This window comes from Salvelinus sp. IW2-2015, linkage group LG15, assembly GCF_002910315.2.
Source record: "Salvelinus sp. IW2-2015 linkage group LG15, ASM291031v2, whole genome shotgun sequence".
Lineage (NCBI taxonomy): Eukaryota > Metazoa > Chordata > Actinopteri > Salmoniformes > Salmonidae > Salvelinus > Salvelinus sp. IW2-2015.
Window position 1 is genome coordinate 9,513,528 of NC_036855.1, and position 18,645 is coordinate 9,532,172.

At 43.8% G+C, this 18,645-nt stretch overlaps 1 protein-coding gene across 2 annotated transcripts in view; it reads left to right on the forward strand.

The window, feature by feature from the left end:
• Positions 1-18,645, forward strand: part of dab2ipa (DAB2 interacting protein a) — a 97,700-nt gene that overhangs the window by 74,822 nt on the left and 4,233 nt on the right. For both annotated transcript variants that reach the window (XM_024001053.2, XM_024001051.2), the window contains 6 exons: positions 1,115-1,259; positions 1,414-1,650; positions 4,734-4,935; positions 5,170-5,366; positions 7,720-8,629; positions 15,796-15,948. In XM_024001053.2, the coding sequence (XP_023856821.1) occupies positions 1,115-1,259; positions 1,414-1,650; positions 4,734-4,935; positions 5,170-5,366; positions 7,720-8,629; positions 15,796-15,948 (1,844 nt within the window). The remainder of the gene's footprint in view (positions 1-1,114; positions 1,260-1,413; positions 1,651-4,733; positions 4,936-5,169; positions 5,367-7,719; positions 8,630-15,795; positions 15,949-18,645) is intronic.

Consider the following 18,645-nt stretch of genomic DNA (forward strand, 5'->3'; position numbering starts at 1 on the left):
AGTGGTGGAAAAAGTATCCAGTAAAAGTAAAGATACCTTAATAGAAAACGACTCAAGCAAATGTGAAAGTCACCCAGCAAAAAAGTCTACAAGTATTTCGTTTTAAATACACTTAAGTATCAAAAGTAAATGTAATTGCTAAAATATACTTAAGTATTATAAGTATATTATTTTAAACCAGACGGCACAATTTTCTTGTTGTTTAAATTTATGGATAGCCTACAACACAGACATCATTTACAAATGAAGCATTTGTGTTTAGTGAGTCCGCCAGATCAGAGGCAGGAGAGATGACCAGGGTTGTTCTCTTGATAAGTGTGTGAATTTGACTTTTTTTTGTCCTGCTAAGCATTCAAAATGTAATGAGTACTTTTGGGTTTCAGGGGAAATGTAAAAAGTACATTATTTTCTTTAGGAATGTAGTGAAGTAAAAGTAAAAGTCTGTAGTAAAGTACAGATACCCCAAAAAACTACTTTAGTACTTTAAAGTATATTTACTTAAGTACTTTTCACCACTGCTTTGTTTGAAGCCATGTTGAATGATTCAGAACGTTGGTCTGTCCTTGATGGTTGACTGGCCCTCTTAAAAGTATGTCACCAAAGATAATGAAAAGGGAATAAAATAATAATGTCAGAACTCGGGGCTCTTTCGCTAGCTGTCTAGCGATGTAAAACTTTGGTGAAAGACAATCAGTGAGAAAATGATTCATCAATCTAGCTGCGGGGTAGAGATTTGAATCTGTCATCTGATGTCCGTGGACTCATATTCAACAAAGGGAACGGTGTTGTTTTTTTACCATGTTTTGTCATGCAGGATATTTAACACACCACATTATAATAATCCAATAGTCCATAAACAGTCATAGCAAATAACAGTATCAGTTTCCTTACCTAGTACAATAAGTGGGTTTTCTATCAGTGTGCATGACATTAGCGTGTGCCAACTAGCAGAACTATACGATTTTAGTGCCAAAAAAAATTGAATCTGAATTGAATTTATTTTGCCTCTAAAATCACTTCATAACTGTAGGCCTATATGTACTGTAATGGAGATTGTGGTCCTAGTCAGAGTAGTGACAACAGGCCTATGTGCTGATCTCCCGCCCTCTCCCAGGAGAGTTCATCAAAGCCCTGTACGAGTCAGACGAGAACTGCGAGGTGGACCCAGGGAAGTGTTCCTCAGGAGACCTCCCTGAGAACCAGAGCAACCTGAAGATGTGCTGTGAGCTGGCCTTCTGCAAGATCATCGACTCCTACCGGTAAATAAACACACATCCCTCCCCCTCTCTGCCAATAGAAGTAGCTAGCATTAGCCCTCATATTCTATTACCGAGCTTTCACCATCATCTAATGAAAGCTTGAATTGTGCAAATTACGTAAAAAATGAATGTACCTGTCAATGTTTCCATGCAGTGTTTTTCCGCGGGAACTGAAGGAGGTGTTCGCCTCGTGGAGGCAGCAGTGCAGCAGTCGGGGCCGGCCGGACATCAGCGAGCGTCTGATCAGTGCCTCTCTGTTCCTGCGCTTCCTGTGTCCAGCCGTTATGTCCCCGTCACTTTTCAACCTGATGCAGGAGTATCCCGACGACCGCACCGCTCGCACCCTCACGCTCATCGCCAAGGTCACGCAGAACCTCGCCAACTTCACCAAGTAAGTGTGGGTGTAACGGCCGTCGTAGTCGTTCTCCTCCTCAGACGAGGAGGAGCATGGATCGGACCAAGATGCAGAGTAGTTAGTGTTCATATTTTAATGAAAAATCAACAAAACACTTCAAAATACAAAACCAACAAACGTGACAAACCCGAAACAGTCCTGTGTGGCCCAAACACAGTCACAGGAACAAACACCCACAAAACACAAGTGAAACCCAGGCTGCCTAAGTATGATTCTCAATCAGGGACAACGATTGACAGCTGTCTCTGATTGAGAATCATACCAGGCCGAACACCAAATCCCAACATAGAAAATCAACCATAGACCAACCCACCCAACTCACGCCCTGACCAACTAAAATAAATACAAGACAAAGGAAAACAGGTCAGGAACGTGACAGTGGGTGTGTGTACTAGTGTGTTAGTGATGCACGGGTTGACTTATAACCCACAGTCCCCGCGGTTATGTCTGCAGGGCAGGCTCGTTTAAATATTGTGTGGGTGAAGAGCGGGTGGGTGGCGGGCAGGTTGAATAAAGAGAAAACAATACCTTAAAAAATGCATTAATGTATCATTCTTGTGCCATTTATATCTATAGGCTACATTAATGTTTTTCTTTCATAATTTTAATGCTATCTGGCATTAGTGAGTAAGCCTAAACCTTAGGGCCTAACTGTACGCTCTCCAAAGAGCCTACACGGCAGTAACCAAATGCTTTTGGGAATGGGCAGAAAAAGTTATTCTCGATCCAGGGAGGCAAAAAGGTCAATGTCAGAGTTTAATTCAATAAGAGAAAAGCTGTGAATGGAGAGTTGAAAATAAAGAGAAGGGAGGGCCAGAAAAGTAATGTATGGGAAATATTTGGTGTGATGATTGTGAGGCGAAATACAAATTTGATCGCGCCAAGTCGGGGACTTCAAGTAGGCCTATGGCACGTCAAGGGAACTGAAGCCTACTGTTCAGAAGGGTGAAATGCAAACTGAAATCTGGACTGACTGTAGGTCTATAACCTTTCACATAGCTTTAATAATATTACAGAAGAGCAGATTCTCTGACAGAGGAAATGCTGCTTGTATCTAATTATAGACAAGTTGACAAAAAAATTATAAGCAGAAATTATAAGCAGACACGTATCTAAATCAGGCACAAAAAAATCCTGCACCCCCTGTCAAAAAATAGTTTTGCCGTCTCCGACGGTAGCCTATAGTGCATTTTCTATATTAGCTGGTTAGGGGCCTCATATTTTCACTTTATCACATATAAACTCAGCAAAAAAAGAAATGTCCTCTCACTGTCAACTGCATTTATTTTCAGCAAACTTAACATGTGTAAATATTTGTATGAACATAACAAGATTCAACAACTGAGACATAAACTGAACAAGTTCCACAGACATGTGACTAACATAAATGGAATAATGTGTCCCTGAACAAAGGGTGGGTCAAAATCAAAAGTAACAGTCAGTATCTGGTGTGGCCACCAGCTGCATTAAGTACTGCAGTGCATCTCCTCCTCATGGACTGCACCAGATTTGCCAGTTCTTGCTGTGAGATGTTACCCCACTCTTCCACCAAGGCACCTGCAAGTTCCAGGACATTTCTGGGGGGAATGGCCCTAGCCCTCACCCTCCGATCCAACAGGTCCCAGACGTGCTCAATGGGATTGAGATCGGGGCTCTTTGCTGGCCATGGCAGAACACTGACATTCCTGTCTTGCAGGAAATCACGCACAGAACGAGCAGTATGGCTGGTGGCATTCTCGTGCTGGAGGGTCATGTCAGGATGAGCCTGCAGGAAGGGTACCACATGAGGGAGAAGGATGTCTTCCCTGTAATGCACAGCGTTGAGATTGCCTGCAATGACAACAAGCTCAGTCCGATGATGCTGTGACACACCGCCCCAGACCATGACGGACCCTCCACCTCCAAATCGATCCTGCTCCAGAGTACAGGCCTTGGTGTAAAGCTCATTCCTTCGACGATAAACGCGAATCCGACCATCACCCCTCCCTGGTGAGACAAAACCGCGACTCGTCAGTGAAGAGCACTTTTTGCCAGTCCTGTCTTGTCCAGCGACGGTGGATTTGTGCCCATAGGCAACGTTGTTGCCGGTGATGTCTGAGGACCTGCCTTACAACAGGCCTACAAGCCCCCAGTCCAGCCTCTCTCAGCCTATTGCGGACAGTCTGAGCACTGATGGAGGGATTGTGCGTTCCTGGTGTAACTCGGGCAGTTGTTGTTGCCATCCTGTACCTGTCCCGCAGGTGTGATGTTCGGATGTACCGATGTTCAGATGTACCGATCCTGTGCAGGTGTTGTTACACGTGGTCTTCCACTGCGAGGACAATCAGCTGTCCTTCCTGTCTCTCTGTAGCGCTGTCTTAGGCGTCTCACAGTACGGACATTACAATTTATTGCCATGGCCACATCTGCAGTCCTCATGCCTCCTTGCAGCATGCCTAAGGCACATTCACGCGGATGAGCAGGGACCTTGGGCATCTTTCTTTTGGTGCTTTTCAGATTCAGTAGAAAGGCCTCTTTAGTGTCCTAAGTTGTCATAACTGTGACCTTAATTGCCTACCGTCTGTAAGCTGTTAGTGTCTTAACAACCGTTCCACAGGGGCATGTTCATTAATTGTTTATGGTTCATTGAACAAGCATGGGAAACAGTGTTTAAACCCTTTACAATGAAGATCTGTGAAGTTATTTGTTTTTTTACGAATTATCTTTAAAAGACAGGGTCCTGAAAAATTGACTTTTCTATTTTTGCTGAGTTTAATTGAGCGGTTGCAGATGGGTTATTAGCAATTGCGGGTGACCCGCACACCACTAGTGCACATCCATAAACATTTACATTTAAGTCATTTAGCAGACGCTCTTATCCAGAGCGACTTACAAATTGGAAAGTTCATACATATTCATCCTGGTCCCCCCGTGGGGAATGAACCCACAACCCTGGCGTTGCAAGTGCCATGCTCTACCAACTGAGCCACACGGGATAAAATATGCATGTTGGTATATGTGTATGTTTGTCTGTTGAAAACCGCATCATTCCTTCTGTTTTTGTTTCTTTATCTGTCCAGGTTTGGTAACAAGGAGGAGTACATGTCCTTTATGAACCACTTCCTGGAGCACGAATGGACCAACATGCAGCGCTTCCTGCTGGAGATCTCCAACCCAGAGACCATCTCCAACACGGCAGGGTTCGAGGGTTACATCGACCTGGGCCGCGAGCTCTCATCCCTGCACTCCCTGCTGGCCGAGGACGTCTCTCAGCTGGATCAGGTACAAGGATTACGCCACACTACTGGGATTTACTCTCCAATGTCACACTCTCACTATGCGCTACTTTCAGTGAACCAGCTACCGGATACTAGTCCTTTTCTATGGGCTTGACAAAAGTGGACATACCGATTTTATATGTGAAAATGACATGTTACAAAATAATTAGTTCATAGGAATTGCATGAGACATATGCATGGGAGATATCAGTGTACATTATTATGTTGTCTCCTGCAGAGCACAGCCTCTAAGCTGGGTCCCCTGGCCCGTATACTGCGGGATGTGAACTCCGCTCTGACCAACCCATCTGGGGTCCAGGTGTCCACCCCCACAGATGGCATGGGCTCTCCTCCCCTCCCCCTCCCATTGGCAAGCTGCAGCCTCTCTACCGGCCTACCTCTTCACAAGATAGTCGTGGACAGCGAGCTCTCTGGGTAAGGGGACCACAGAATTCTAATGAGATTGTGTGTCATACGAAGCATAAATAACACTATCTGTAGAGATCTGGAAATCTATGTAGGAGTTTACATGATCAGCATTTCAACATTTAACTTAAAGGCCAAATGCAGTAATTCTTATATTGCTATCAAGTCATTTCTGGGTAACAATTAAATACCTTACTGTAAAACTTTTCCATTCAAATGGGCAAAAAACTCTTTCTCAAGCAAGAATTTTGCGTGAACTGTCTGGTAGTGGGAAGGGAAACCGAAAACTAGCTGTTATTGGCAGAGTGGTTTGGAACATTCTTTGTTATTAGTCTATTAATGAATTTAATGGTGATATCACAATGGATAGACAACTCCCGCCCATGATACAAATTTTAACACTTTTACAGTGCCAGTTTCATAAGCTGTTGTACATATGTGACCGGCCGGCTCGATTTGGTCTCATGTAGCAAATTTAGAAATGGTGTTTTTTACATTAGATAAAAGCAGAGACTCAGAGCTAGAACATGGAGGAATAATGGGAAAGTAATTCTGCTTTGAAAATTAATAAACTTGTAACCCCACTTTTGAGAAAATGTCCCTTGAATATTTTTGTACACCTATTGGAGAGCTCTTCTTTGTCTACACCCATTCAGCATAGTTCACACCCTCTTAAGCCTTAGCCCAACCATCTCTAAAGAGGCCATATTCTAAACAGTATGGTTAGTACGGTAGTGTGCTAAACAACCAAAGATTTCAAGAATAAAGGCTGGTGTTTATACTACGTCTATCAACATGTCTGTATACAGTTGTCGTAGTGACATCATGAACATTCTATTATCATCTGACATCAAACTTGTCCTTATGAAAAAGTATAAACTCAAAAACTGGCTGCATAGACATCGGCAGCCTGGTAGTTCAAAATAGCATAACTGGTATATGTCAATCTGGCGAACCAGGCAACTAAAAGCAACTTTCTAAACAATGTTTTAGTTCTAGTTTTTTATCTAGCTAGCTAACGTTAAGTTAGCTTACGGTTGTGAGTGTGACATGTAGCTAGCTCATAACGTTATTACCTCATAACGTTACCCTGCATGAATATACAGGTAGCTAAAGCTAACCAACTGGGTTCAATGTTAGCTAGCTAGCTAACATCAGGCTCTAACTAGCAATGCAAATGGCTCTGAGATACGAATAATATTATCTAGCTAGCGAGCTAACATTAGCTATCTAGCTAACAGTATGCTTTAACTTGCAATGAAAATTACTTTCTGAAAAAATTTGAAACGTATAATATCTGAAAATGTAGCATGGATGAATGCTTCTCCCTCTCTTTCTCAGATGCCATGGTTGCACTTAGTTTGAGGATGTAATCCGGAGACAGGTGTTTTTTGCAGTTCTTCATGATATCTTTCAAAAAAGCCACATTAGAAAGGATTACCGCCACATACTGTGCAGCTCATGTTATAGGGGGTGGACAACTCTAGTCCCCGAGCACCTGATTGGTGTCACACTTTTTTTCCATCCCTAGCAAACAGAGCTGATTAATCAAATTGCATTCTAAACTGAAGATCATGATTAGGTGATTATTGGAGTCAGGTGTGTTAGCTGGGGCAAAACTGTGACACCAATCAGGCCCTCAAGGACTGGAATTGCCCACCCCTGTTATAGACAGAAGCTACATGGCAGACCAATCCGAACTCATCTCTCGGCATGTCCAGCCTATCCATTATCTCAGCCAATCATGGCTAGTGGGAAGGTTCCTGTCTGGCACAGCGGTCTAAGGCACTGCATCTCAGTGCTAGAGGCGTCACTACAGACCCTGGTTTGATTCCAGGCTGTATCACAACCGTCTGGGATTGGAAGTCCCATAGGGCGGCGCACAATTGGCCCAGTATCGTCCGGGTTTGGCCGGGGTAGGCCGTCATTGTAAATAAGAATTTGTTCTTAACTGACTTGCCAAGTTAAATAAAGGTTAAATAGAAAATAAACTGACTAGGCTCGTAATTTAACAATTGTATTCATATTTACAGATGGCACAGATGGTGTTATTAAAGTACATGAAAGTGCACGTTCCAGAACGTGCAAAAAAACGCATTTCGATTTTTTGAAATGTTTACGTTCAAATGCCTCTCCTGTGAAGTAGTGGAGCGCGACATATGCTTAGCTTCCTGAAATGAGTCACGTATGATATAAAACACTGGAAAGCAGAATTTTGACTGCACTGGGCCTTTTAATAGATGTTGATTTTACAATTCATACGTTTTTTAACAGTACTTTGAAAACCACAAGGATATTATCTTTACAGTGTCTCTGGTCTAAAACAACATTTCTCTCATTTGATGCCGTTGTCTTGGTGCAGGTTGGTGGATTTTACGAGGCTGCCGTCGCCAACCCCAGAGAACAAGGATATATTCTTTGTGACGAGGAACTCTGGCATCCAGCAGTCTCCAGCCAGAAGCTCCAGCTACTCGGAGGCCAACGAGGCTGAGGTGCAGCTCCCCAACAGCAGCAAGAGTCTGTCCATGGTGGACCTGCAGGACAGCCGCAGCGTGGAGAGTACCCCTGGCCCCGGCCCTGGCTCCCCCAGCGACATGCTCTTCAACGACAGCCAGTCCCCCGTCACCCCTGGGCCTGGGGGTTGGGCCGCCCGCACCCCGCAGGGCATCATCCCCACCCCCGGCCCCGGCCCCGGGCCCACTCTAAGGAGGACGGGCCAGACCCCCACCACCCCCAGCACAGAGAGCAGCACCCCAGGGAGGCCCACCCAGCTCCTGGCCCCGCTCTCCTTCCAGAACCCTGTTTACCAGATGGCCACGGGGATGACCATGAGCGTGTCCCCACGGGGTCCCCTGGCCGACTCGGGCTCCGATGGCCACAGCTCCGTCAGCTCTCAGGGCAACAACACAGAGGACACCCCCAAGCATCCGGGGGTCTTCCTCACCCAGGGGGTGGCGGTCAGTAGTGGAGGAGGCAGTAGTAGTGAGTTCACCACCCGCCGCCAGCTGTCCCTCGGGGAGCACCAGCCCAACGTGCCGCGGCAGAACAGCGCCGGCCCCCAGCGCAGGATAGACCAGCCCCCTCCGCCCGTCACCAGGGGCAGGACACCGCCCAACATGCTCCAGACAGCCTACCCCGGGCCGCGGCCCTCCAGTGGCAGCATGATGTCATCATCCCCCGACTGGGGGCCCAGTGGCGGCAACCGTCTGAGACAGCAGTCGTCCTCGTCTAAAGGGGACAGTCCTGAGACCAAGCAGCGCACCATGCACAAAGTGAGTAGAGCATGTAACATCAAGGGGGTCACACTGTGGGTGGTGGAGCATTCAGTTCTTGACACAATTACCATACCCTGTTCAAAGGCACTTGAATATTTTGTCTTGCCAATTCACCTTCTGAATGGCACACATACACAATCCATGTCACAATTTTCTCAAGGTTTAAAAATTCTTCTTTAACCTGTATGTTCATGTCATTGTCAGTCAAAAATCATTCAAATTTAGTAGAATAACGACAATGTTACAATGCAAACTTCCTTGCACTGCTTCGCAACACCTTTTGCTTAGTAGTTTAGGTGGTCTGGCCCTCATATTACCATAATTTGCTTCTGAAGACATTTTTGTCAACATGGTGCAGGAGTGGAGGTATTTATTTATTTAACCTTTATTTAACTAGGCAAGTCAGTTAAGAACAAATTCTTATTTACAATGACGGCCCTGACGACACTGGGCCAATTGTGCGCCGCCCTATGGGACTCCCAATTACAGCCGGATGTGATACAGCCTGGATTCGAACCAGACACTGCCTCTTGTGACGCCTCTTGCACTGAGATGCAGTGCCTTTGACCACTTCGTCCATGTGTATGTGTTAACTATTTAACTGTACTAGAATGCTTAAAAGGCATTCTAGTGCATAATATCGGTTATCAGTATCAGGTTTGTTTTGGGGCAAGGAAAATATCAGATATCGGCGTCGGCCAAAAATGTCGTATCGGTACATCACTAGCAACAACACATCTGCCACGCTGATCCTCAACACGGGGGCACTTCAGGGGTGCGTGCTTAGTTCCCTCCTGTACTCCCTGTTCACCCATGACTACGTGGCCTTGCACAACTCCAACACCAAGTTTGCCGATGACACAACGGTGGTAGGCCTGATCGCCGACATCGATGAGACAGCCTATAGGGAGGAAGTCAGAGAGCTGGCAGGGTGGTGCCAGAACAACAACCTCTCCCTCAAAGTGAGCAAGATAAAGGAGCTGATTGTGGACTACAGGAAAAGGAGGGCCGATTACACCCCCATTCACATTAACAGTGCTGTAGTGGAGCGGGTCGAGAACTTCAAGTTCCTTGGTGTCCACATCACTATCAAACTATCATAATCTAAACACACTAAGACAGTCGTGAAGAGGGCATGACAACGCCAACGCCTACTACAAAGACTCCAGCCACCCAAGTCATAGACTGTTCTCTCTGCTATCGCATGGCAAGCGGTACCGGAGCGCCAAGTCTAGGACCAAAAGGCTCCTTAACAGCTTCTACCCACGTGCCAAAAGACTGCTAAACAGTTAATCAAATGGCTACCCGGACTATTTGCATTGTCCCCCTTTTTTACACTGCTGCAGCATAGTCACTTTACCCTTACCTACATGTACAAACTACCTCAATTACCTTGACTAACCTGTACACTGTATATATCCTCGTTATTGTAACTTTTTTTAAACTTTATTTTATTTTGATGTAACCTTTTTTTTTAACTCTTCATTGTTGGTTAAGGGCTTGTCAGTAAGCATTTCACAATAAGGTCTAACCTGTTGTATTCAAGGCATTTGACAAATACAATTTGATTTGATAAACTAGGAAGGCTGGTTTGATGTTTCGTTTGAAGAAGCCATGCTGTCTGCATTTTCTCTCTTGCTTGATTTTCAAAAGTGACTGTGTCGCTTGTGCTGTGTCGAATGCATTTAAAAAATCAAAAAAACGTTATTTAACCTCTCTTGGGCACGTGAGACGGTAGGGTCCCACCTCTTCAACAGCCAGTGAAACTGCTGGGCGCCAAATTCAAATACAGAAATACTCATTATAAAAATTCAGAAAACAAAACATATTTTACATAGGTTTAAAGATTAACTTCTTGTGAATCCAACCACTGTGTCAGATTTAAAACATGCTTTACGGCGAAAGCATACCTTACAATTATGAGAACAAATCATTACAAACAGTAGCCAGCCAGATAGAACAGTTACACAATTTAGAAATAGAGATAAAATTAATCCATTACCTTTGATGATCTTCATATGGTTGCACTCAGCAGACATTCATTTACTCAATAAATGTTCATTTTGTTCGATAAAGTCTCTTTATACCCAAAAACCTCAGTTTTGTTCGCGCGTTTTCTTCAGTAATCTACAGGCTCAAACGCAGTCAAAACAGGAAGACAAAAAAATCTAAATTGTATCCGTAAAGTTCATAGATGATGTGCAAGTAGAAATACTGGTGTGCAAAAGAGCAGAAAAGTAAATAAAAACAATATGCGTGTCACGCCCTGACCTGAGATATCTGTTTTCTTTATATTTTGGTTAGGTCAGGGTGTGACTAGGGTGAGTACATTGGTTTTTGTATTGTCTAGGGTTTTTTGTAAGTCTAGGGTTTTTGTAGGTCTAGGTATTGGTATGTCTATGGTGGCCTGATATGGTTTCCAATCAGAGGCAGCTGTTTATCGTTGTCTCTGATTGGGGATCATATTTAGGTAGCCATTTTCCTTTTGGTGTTCGTGGGTTTTTGTTTTTTGTTTAGTTGCCTGCACTACTCATATTAGCTTCACGGTTCGTTTTGTTATTTTGTTCGTTTGTTCAGTGTTCATTCTTAAATAAAGAAGAATGTACGCATACCACGCTGCACCTTGGTCTCCCTCTTACAACGGCTGTGACAATGGGGATGAGGTAGGTAGATTGGGTGGGCTATTTACAGATGGGCTATGTACAGCTGCAGCGATCGGTTATCTGCTCAGATAGCTGATGTTTAAAGTTAGTGTGGGAAACTTAAGTCTCCAACTTCAGCTATTTTTGCAATTCGTTCCAGTCATTGGCAGCAGAGAACTGGAAGGAAAGGCGACCAAAGTAGGTGTTGGCTTTGGGGATGACCAGTGAGATTGTAACGGCAGATTTCCTCCTCTTCGTCTGAAGAGGAGGTGTAGCAGGGATCGGACCAAAGCGCAGCGTGGTTAGTGTTCATCATGTTTAGTAACGACAAAAAACGTGAACACTACAAAATACAAAAACAACAAACTGTGAAAAAAACGAAACAGTCCTATCTGGTGCATAGACACAAAGACAGAAGACAACCACCCACAAAACCCAACACAAAACAGGCTACCTAAATATGGTTCCCAATCAGAGACAATGACTAACACCTGCCTCTGATTGAGAACCATATCAGGCCAAACATAGAAACGGAAAAACTAGACACACAACATAGAATGCCCACTCAGCTCACGTCCTGACCAACACTAAAACAACGAAAACACAAAAGAACTATGGTCAGAACGTGACAGAGATATACCTGCTGGAGCGCGTGCTACGGGTGGGTGTTGTTATCGTGACCAGTGAGCTGAGATAAGGTGTAGTTTTACCTAGCATAGACTTATAGATGACCTGGAGCCAGTGGGTCTGGCGACGAATATGTAGCGAGGGCCAGCTGACTAGAGCATACCACCCACAGTGGTGGGTGGTATAAGGGGCTTTGGTGACAAAACGGATGGCACTGTGATAGACTGCATCCAGTTTGCTGAGTAGAGTATTGGAAGCTATTTTGTAAATGACATCGCCGAAGTCGAGGATCGGTAGGATAGTCAGTTTTACGAGGGTATGTTTGGCGTCGTGAGTGAAGAGAAGGGGGCATTGTTGCGAAATTGGAAGCCGATTCTAGATTTAATTTTGGATTGGACATGTTTAATATGAATCTGGAAGGAGAGTTTACAGTCTAGCCAGTCACCTAGGTATTTGTAGTTGTCCACATATTCTAAGTCAGAACCGTCCAGAGTAGTGATGCTAGACGGGCGGGTGGGTGCGGGCAGCGAATGGTTGAAAAGCATACATTTGGTTTTACTAGCGTTTAAGAGCAGTTGGAGGCCACGGAAGGAGTGTTGTATGGCATTGAAGCTCGTTTGGAGGTTAGTTAACACAGTGTCCAAAGAAGGGCCAGATGTATACAGAATGGTGTCGTCTGCGTAGAGGTGGATCAGGGAATCACCCGCAGCAAGAGCGACATCGTTGACATATACAGAGAAAAGAGTCGGCCCGAGAATTGAACCCTGTGGTACCCCCATAGAGACTGCCAGAGGTCCGGACAACAAGCCTTCCGATTTGACACACTGAACTCTGTCTGAGAAGTAGTTGGTGAACCAGGCGAGGCTGTTGAGTCTGTCGATAAGAATACGGTGATTGACAGAGTCGAAAGCCTTGGCCAGGTCGATGAAGACGGCTGCACAGTACTGTCTTTTACCGATGGCGGTTATGATATCGTTTTATACCTTGAGCGTGGCTGAGGTGCACCCGTGACCAGCTCGGAAACCGGATTGCACAGCGGAGAAGGTACGGTGGGATTCGAAATGGTCAGTGATCTGTTTATTAACTTGGTTTTCAAAGACTTTAGAAAGGCAGGGCAGGATGGATATAGGTCTATAACAGTTTGGGTCTAGAGTGTCACCCCCTTTGAAGAGGGGGATGACCGTGGCAGCTTTCCAAGGCATGTGCAAGTGCAGCCTGGCTAGCTACTTTCCCCTTGAGAAGATTCAGACAGATTACTAGACAGACTCGATCCTCCTATATAACATGAGACACATTTGACAGAATAATTAAAAGTAACAAAAATTGGAGTACCCAACTGTTTTTTATGTTCTAGTATCGAAAATGTACAGAATTTTTGGTATACCGTGCAACACTAGATTTGATAAGCTCTTAATGTCTATCTGGCAGAGTTTGGATTGCATGTACTAGGTGTTGCAGGTAGGAAATTAGATTCTGATGAGGAATAACTCTCCATAACCAATGGCTGAACTCCAAAATAATAATACACAGAGCCAAGCCCATTAGCGTTGCTAGCCTTACTTCATCTGTGGCCTAGAGGGATGAGCCAGGCGGGATATGAACTTGGTGGTGGTCTCCAGCTCACAGTCACTGTGGTTGGTGAAGAGAGTATGGATTTAATGCCCAATTGGCCTCAATAAGCATTAATAACACTCAGCCTCACTAAGCCAATAGCAAATCACCCAGGGCAGTGAGTCCAGAGGCGGTAACCTACAGGCCTCAGTGCTGAAGCCTGCGAACGGAGTAGACAGGCAGAATTAATTGTGTGACTGTGGACACCGGAGTGGTTATTAAATGCCTGTTCCACTCAACTAAATCAGTTTTGTCCGTGGTCTGAATAAACCCTCATTGTTAACAGATGGAGTATTTACCAGCTAAACACAACTGCACCCCTCCCCTTGGTAATATTTGGGATCAAAACAAGTTTCACACTGTATTTGGGTCTCTCTCTCCGTGGGTTTGTGGTGGTTGCCTGGCGTCCCAGCCAGAGGAGGAGGAGTGTGTGGTGGTTGCCTGGTCCCAGCCAGAGGAGGAGGAGTGTGTGGTGGTTGCCTGGTCCCAGCCAGAGTAGGAGGAGTCTGTGGTGGTTGCCTGGTCCCAGCCAGAGTAGGAGGAGTCTGTGGTGGTTGCCTGGTCCCCGCCAGAGTAGGAGGAGTCTGTGGTGGTTGCCTGGTCCCAGCCAGAGTAGGAGGGGTTTTTAGAGAACACACCAGGGGGCAGGTGACAAGACAGGTTGACATATAGACTAACTGAACCATTTTGCTATTAAACAAATCAATTCCATAATTTATTAAAATCTTCTTTATCAAGGTTTTAGAGACTTGATTCCACGTTCTCGTGATTCCTTAATAACATTAAAATAGACAATTCCAGATGGTTAATTCACCAATGCAAAAACAACCACCCCCGTGTCTTCCCCTTGCTTCACATGTGTTCCTCTGATCCCCCTAGCTGAATACACTGGCTCTGCCCTACTCCTCAGTAGACACTGGCTTCCCATTGAAGGGCATGAGTCCTCGAATGGACGTCAAAGCATGATCTTTATCCATAAAAATAAAAAAAATGCTTTGACTCTAATGTTCCATTTGTATATGTGCATTTGCAGGGCACTACAAAAAAGAAACCAAGCATCACACTGTTCTTTTCCCTAAATGCCCTTTCCCCTCACATTCACTCAATTCCATTCCAACCCCTCCCTCCACACGTGCTCAGTGCGCACACAAGCTCCTGTTAGGTCTACAGAAATAAATGCCTAAAAAAATATATCTGATGGGATACACAAGCTACATTCCTTGCCAAACGATGACAGTTTTATCACAAATTCAAAATGGACTGGTTGTTTGAAGTAGGAAAATGTGTTCCAACAACAAGCTGCAGTTTTTTAATAATTGCGTCCCATCTATTTTCCGTTTAAGCTACTTTGCGAACTGCTAGTGCCATTTAGAATGAGTTAGCCTATAACCCCCCTAAACATAGACAGGTTCCACACTGACAATATGCAAAAACATTAGTTTGACTAAGACAAAGAGCGTATTTTCATCAGAAACATCAAGCATATGCCTACTCACCAAACAAATGTCATGGCCTTAATTCATCACTATGCAGTGTTCAATGTGGAAGGTTCATCCATTTAGAAAATTCAAAAGAACAGGCAGAATAAACTAAATCGAACGTCTGTATATCGAAAATAAGATATTTTAAAGCCCCGTTTCAAATGATCCCTCTTTGATAATAACTGCTCCAGGCATGAGATGTGCATCACTTCACACTGGCAACTTTATTCATTTGGAAAAATATTCAGTTATATTGTTTTATTACATCATGGTTTTTTTTACTATAAAATAGGTTTGACTGTGATAAGGGCTCAGGAAATAAGAGCGTCTGTCTACTAACTTAACAAAACAAGGCTATGCCATTACACAGCCATAGAGTTCTACAAGCAGGTTACTGCCTTTTTGAAGATTGTGTTTCATGATATAATATAATAACCAGTTGATATTACGGTTTCAATAAATTAATCTTACATGCCACTTGCTTTTTTTATTGAGGCAATTTAGCAATTAGGATTTATCTGTAATGGTTATGATAAATAAGGCATTGTTGGGATATGTTGGCATACTGTATAGATAAATGGGCCCAGTGCGGGCCTTGTGTTCTAAAAATACATATTCTCAGTTTGTGTACTCAACAAAAAAAAATGATGCGAGTACTTGAACAGCCAAAACATGTCAAATGGCCATCCCTATCCTATTGTAGCTTGGGATTTTCATCATGCAACATTTATTTACCCTGCCTCACTTCTTCTAACAATTACTTACCAGAAGGCTTGTGCGTGTTGTGTGTGTGTTCCACCAGGCGGCCTCCCCTGTGAACCCCAATGCCCTGGACCGTACTGCTGCCTGGCTGTTGAATATGAATGTGCAGTATTTAGACCATGAGGGAGTTGACCCAGATACCAAGCACAGGGAAGACCTCAGAAACAAAGAGGAGCTCACCCAGACTGAAAAGGTAATGTCTAGCATCTTGTAAAACCTAGCATCTGCTACAACGCAACATCGCATAATATTCAGCACGCCTACTGTACTTCTTTAGAGGAGTAGCATAAAGTCAGAACATATTCATGGTTATTAACATGAGCTATCAATACGTGATTCTAAGGTTTGTTATTAATGAAGTGAAAGTGTTGCGGAGCCAAAAGCAAAAACCGGACCGAGGCACTGTATCTCTCCCTACTAGCAGGTCTTCCATGATTTGAATGCATGTGGATATTAAAGGGTTATTTGCTGCTTAAGTGGTATTAAAATGATACTGTGTGCAGAGAAGCACCATGATGTACTGTATACTGCTGGTGAAATTATAGTACAGTATACGAGTTGAATTAGCCTCTCTATTCTGACATTGTTGAAATGTAGGTAGACTGCCAGGTGTAGGTTGACGTTTATTGTCATGAGTCTTGCCCTGGAAGCAGAACTTAGTGATTTCCGCTAGATGGGCCAGCTGCAAAGTCATAATTGGCTATGTTGTAAAAATTCAAGAAAACTAAAATGTGCTTTTTGGTCTTAAATTAAGGTTAGGCATTAGGCTAAGCAGTGTGGTTAATGTTAGGCATTAGGCTTAGCAGTGTGGTTAAGGTTAGGGTTAGGCATTAGGCTANAGGTTAGGGTTAGGCATTAGGCTAAGCAGTGTGGTTAGGGTTAGGCATTAGGCTAAGCAGTGTGGTTAAGGTTAGGCATTAGGCTAAGCAGTGTGGTTAATGTTAGGCATTAGGCTAAGCAGTGTGGTTAATGTTAGGCATTAGGCTAAGCAGGGTGGTTAGGGTTAGGCATTAGGCTAAGCAGTGTGGTTAATGTTAGGCATTAGCTAAGCTAAGCAGTGGGTTTAAGGTTAGGCATTAGGCTAAGCAGTGTGTTAATGTTAGGCATTAGGCTAAGCAGTGTGGTTAAGGTTAGGCATTAGGCTAAGCAGTGTGGGTTAAGGTTAGGCATTAGGCTAAAGCAGTGTGGTTAAGGTTAGGCATTAGGCTAAGCAGTGTGGTTAAGGTTAGGCATTAGGCTAAGCAGTGTGGTTAAGGTTAGGCATTAGGCTAAGCAGTGTGGTTAAGGTTTAGGTTAGGCATGTAGGCTAAGCAGTGTGGTTAAGGTTAGGCATTAGGCTAAGCAGTGTGGTTAAGGTAGGCATTAGGCTAAGCAGTGTGGTTAAGGTTAGGCATTAGGCTAAGCAGTGTGGTTAAGGTTAGGCATTAGGCTAAGCAGTGTGGTTAAGGTTAGGGTTAGATGTTGTGGCTGTGCCAGCTAGACAACTCTGCAGAGCTGCCTCCAGGGCAAGATTCATGACAATAAATGCCAATCTGCTAGATGAGTATAGGCTGAACTGCACACACTGAAGCTCAAGGGAAGATTTATCTCAACAGGCAAGTGTGTGCCCTCCCCTCCCTCTGGCAATTTCCCCAGCTACTCCGATGAATTATACACCAGCAACATATTGCACTTGAACACACTTACAAGCTGAAGTTACAAAACTACATGGACACATTTTAATCACACACATTGGATTTCAATTTGTAGATGTTTTTAAGAGGTGTTTTAGTGATTATTTCACAGTTTTCAGGTCTGCCAAAGTGAGAGCCAAACACAAATCAAACTTCTGTTCATTATTTTTGACAATTACTACCCGTAAATGCTATTTATAAAGTCCTTAGTTGAAGTTAGTTGAAGGGCTCTTTAATCTGTTTGTATTAAACTGACACAATACAGTACTCAGTGATGGAATATAATATTTGAAAAATTTGTCCTATTTCAATCCCTATGGTTTTAGACCGGGTTCTGTCTACTGTATGGTTTCTATGGAGTCTAGTTGGTACATTACACAACAGCAGTGTCTTTTTTTAAGTTTGTTAAATGCTGTGGGATTTTTTCAGGAATATGTTTGGGATTCAGTTGATGGCAGAATTTCCCAGAGACAGCAGAAATGTACCTGAAGCTTTGCAGGATCCCACATTTGAACCCAGACCGGCTTTTCATAGCATGACTTGAAGCTTTTACTTGATTGTGTACCTGAGTTTTCATCCATACACTGTACATTACAGTAGTTACTCCACAGAAGATGATATGACTACTCTTCTGTCAGCAGTTGAGACCAAGAAAAACAGAATAATTTTTTATATAATTTTTTTATTTAACCTTTATTTAACTAGACAAGTCAGTTAAGAACAAATTCTTATTTTCAGTGACGGTGTACCAAAAGGCAAAAGGCCTCCTGCGTGGACGGGGCCTGGGATTAAAAATTACAAATGAAACAAAACACACATCACGACAAGAGAGACAACACTACATAAAGTGAGACCTAAGACGACAACATAGCATGGAAGCAACACAACATGACAACAACATAAGAGCAACACAACATGGCAGCAGCACAAAACATGGTACACACCATTATTGATTACAGTCAACAGCACAAAGGGCAAGAAGGTAGAGACAACAATACATCACACAAAGCAGTCACAACTGTCAGTAATAGTGTCCATAATTGTGTCTTTGAATGAAGAGATGGAGATAAAACTGTCCAGTTTGAGTGTTTGTTGTAACTCGTTCCAGTCGCTAGCTGCAGTGAACAGAAAGCATAACAAACAACCACAAACTGTCTCTTAGCCCGCTGAATGGGGGCTGCTTTGAGAATGACAAGTGTGTGTGCGACACTGGTCTG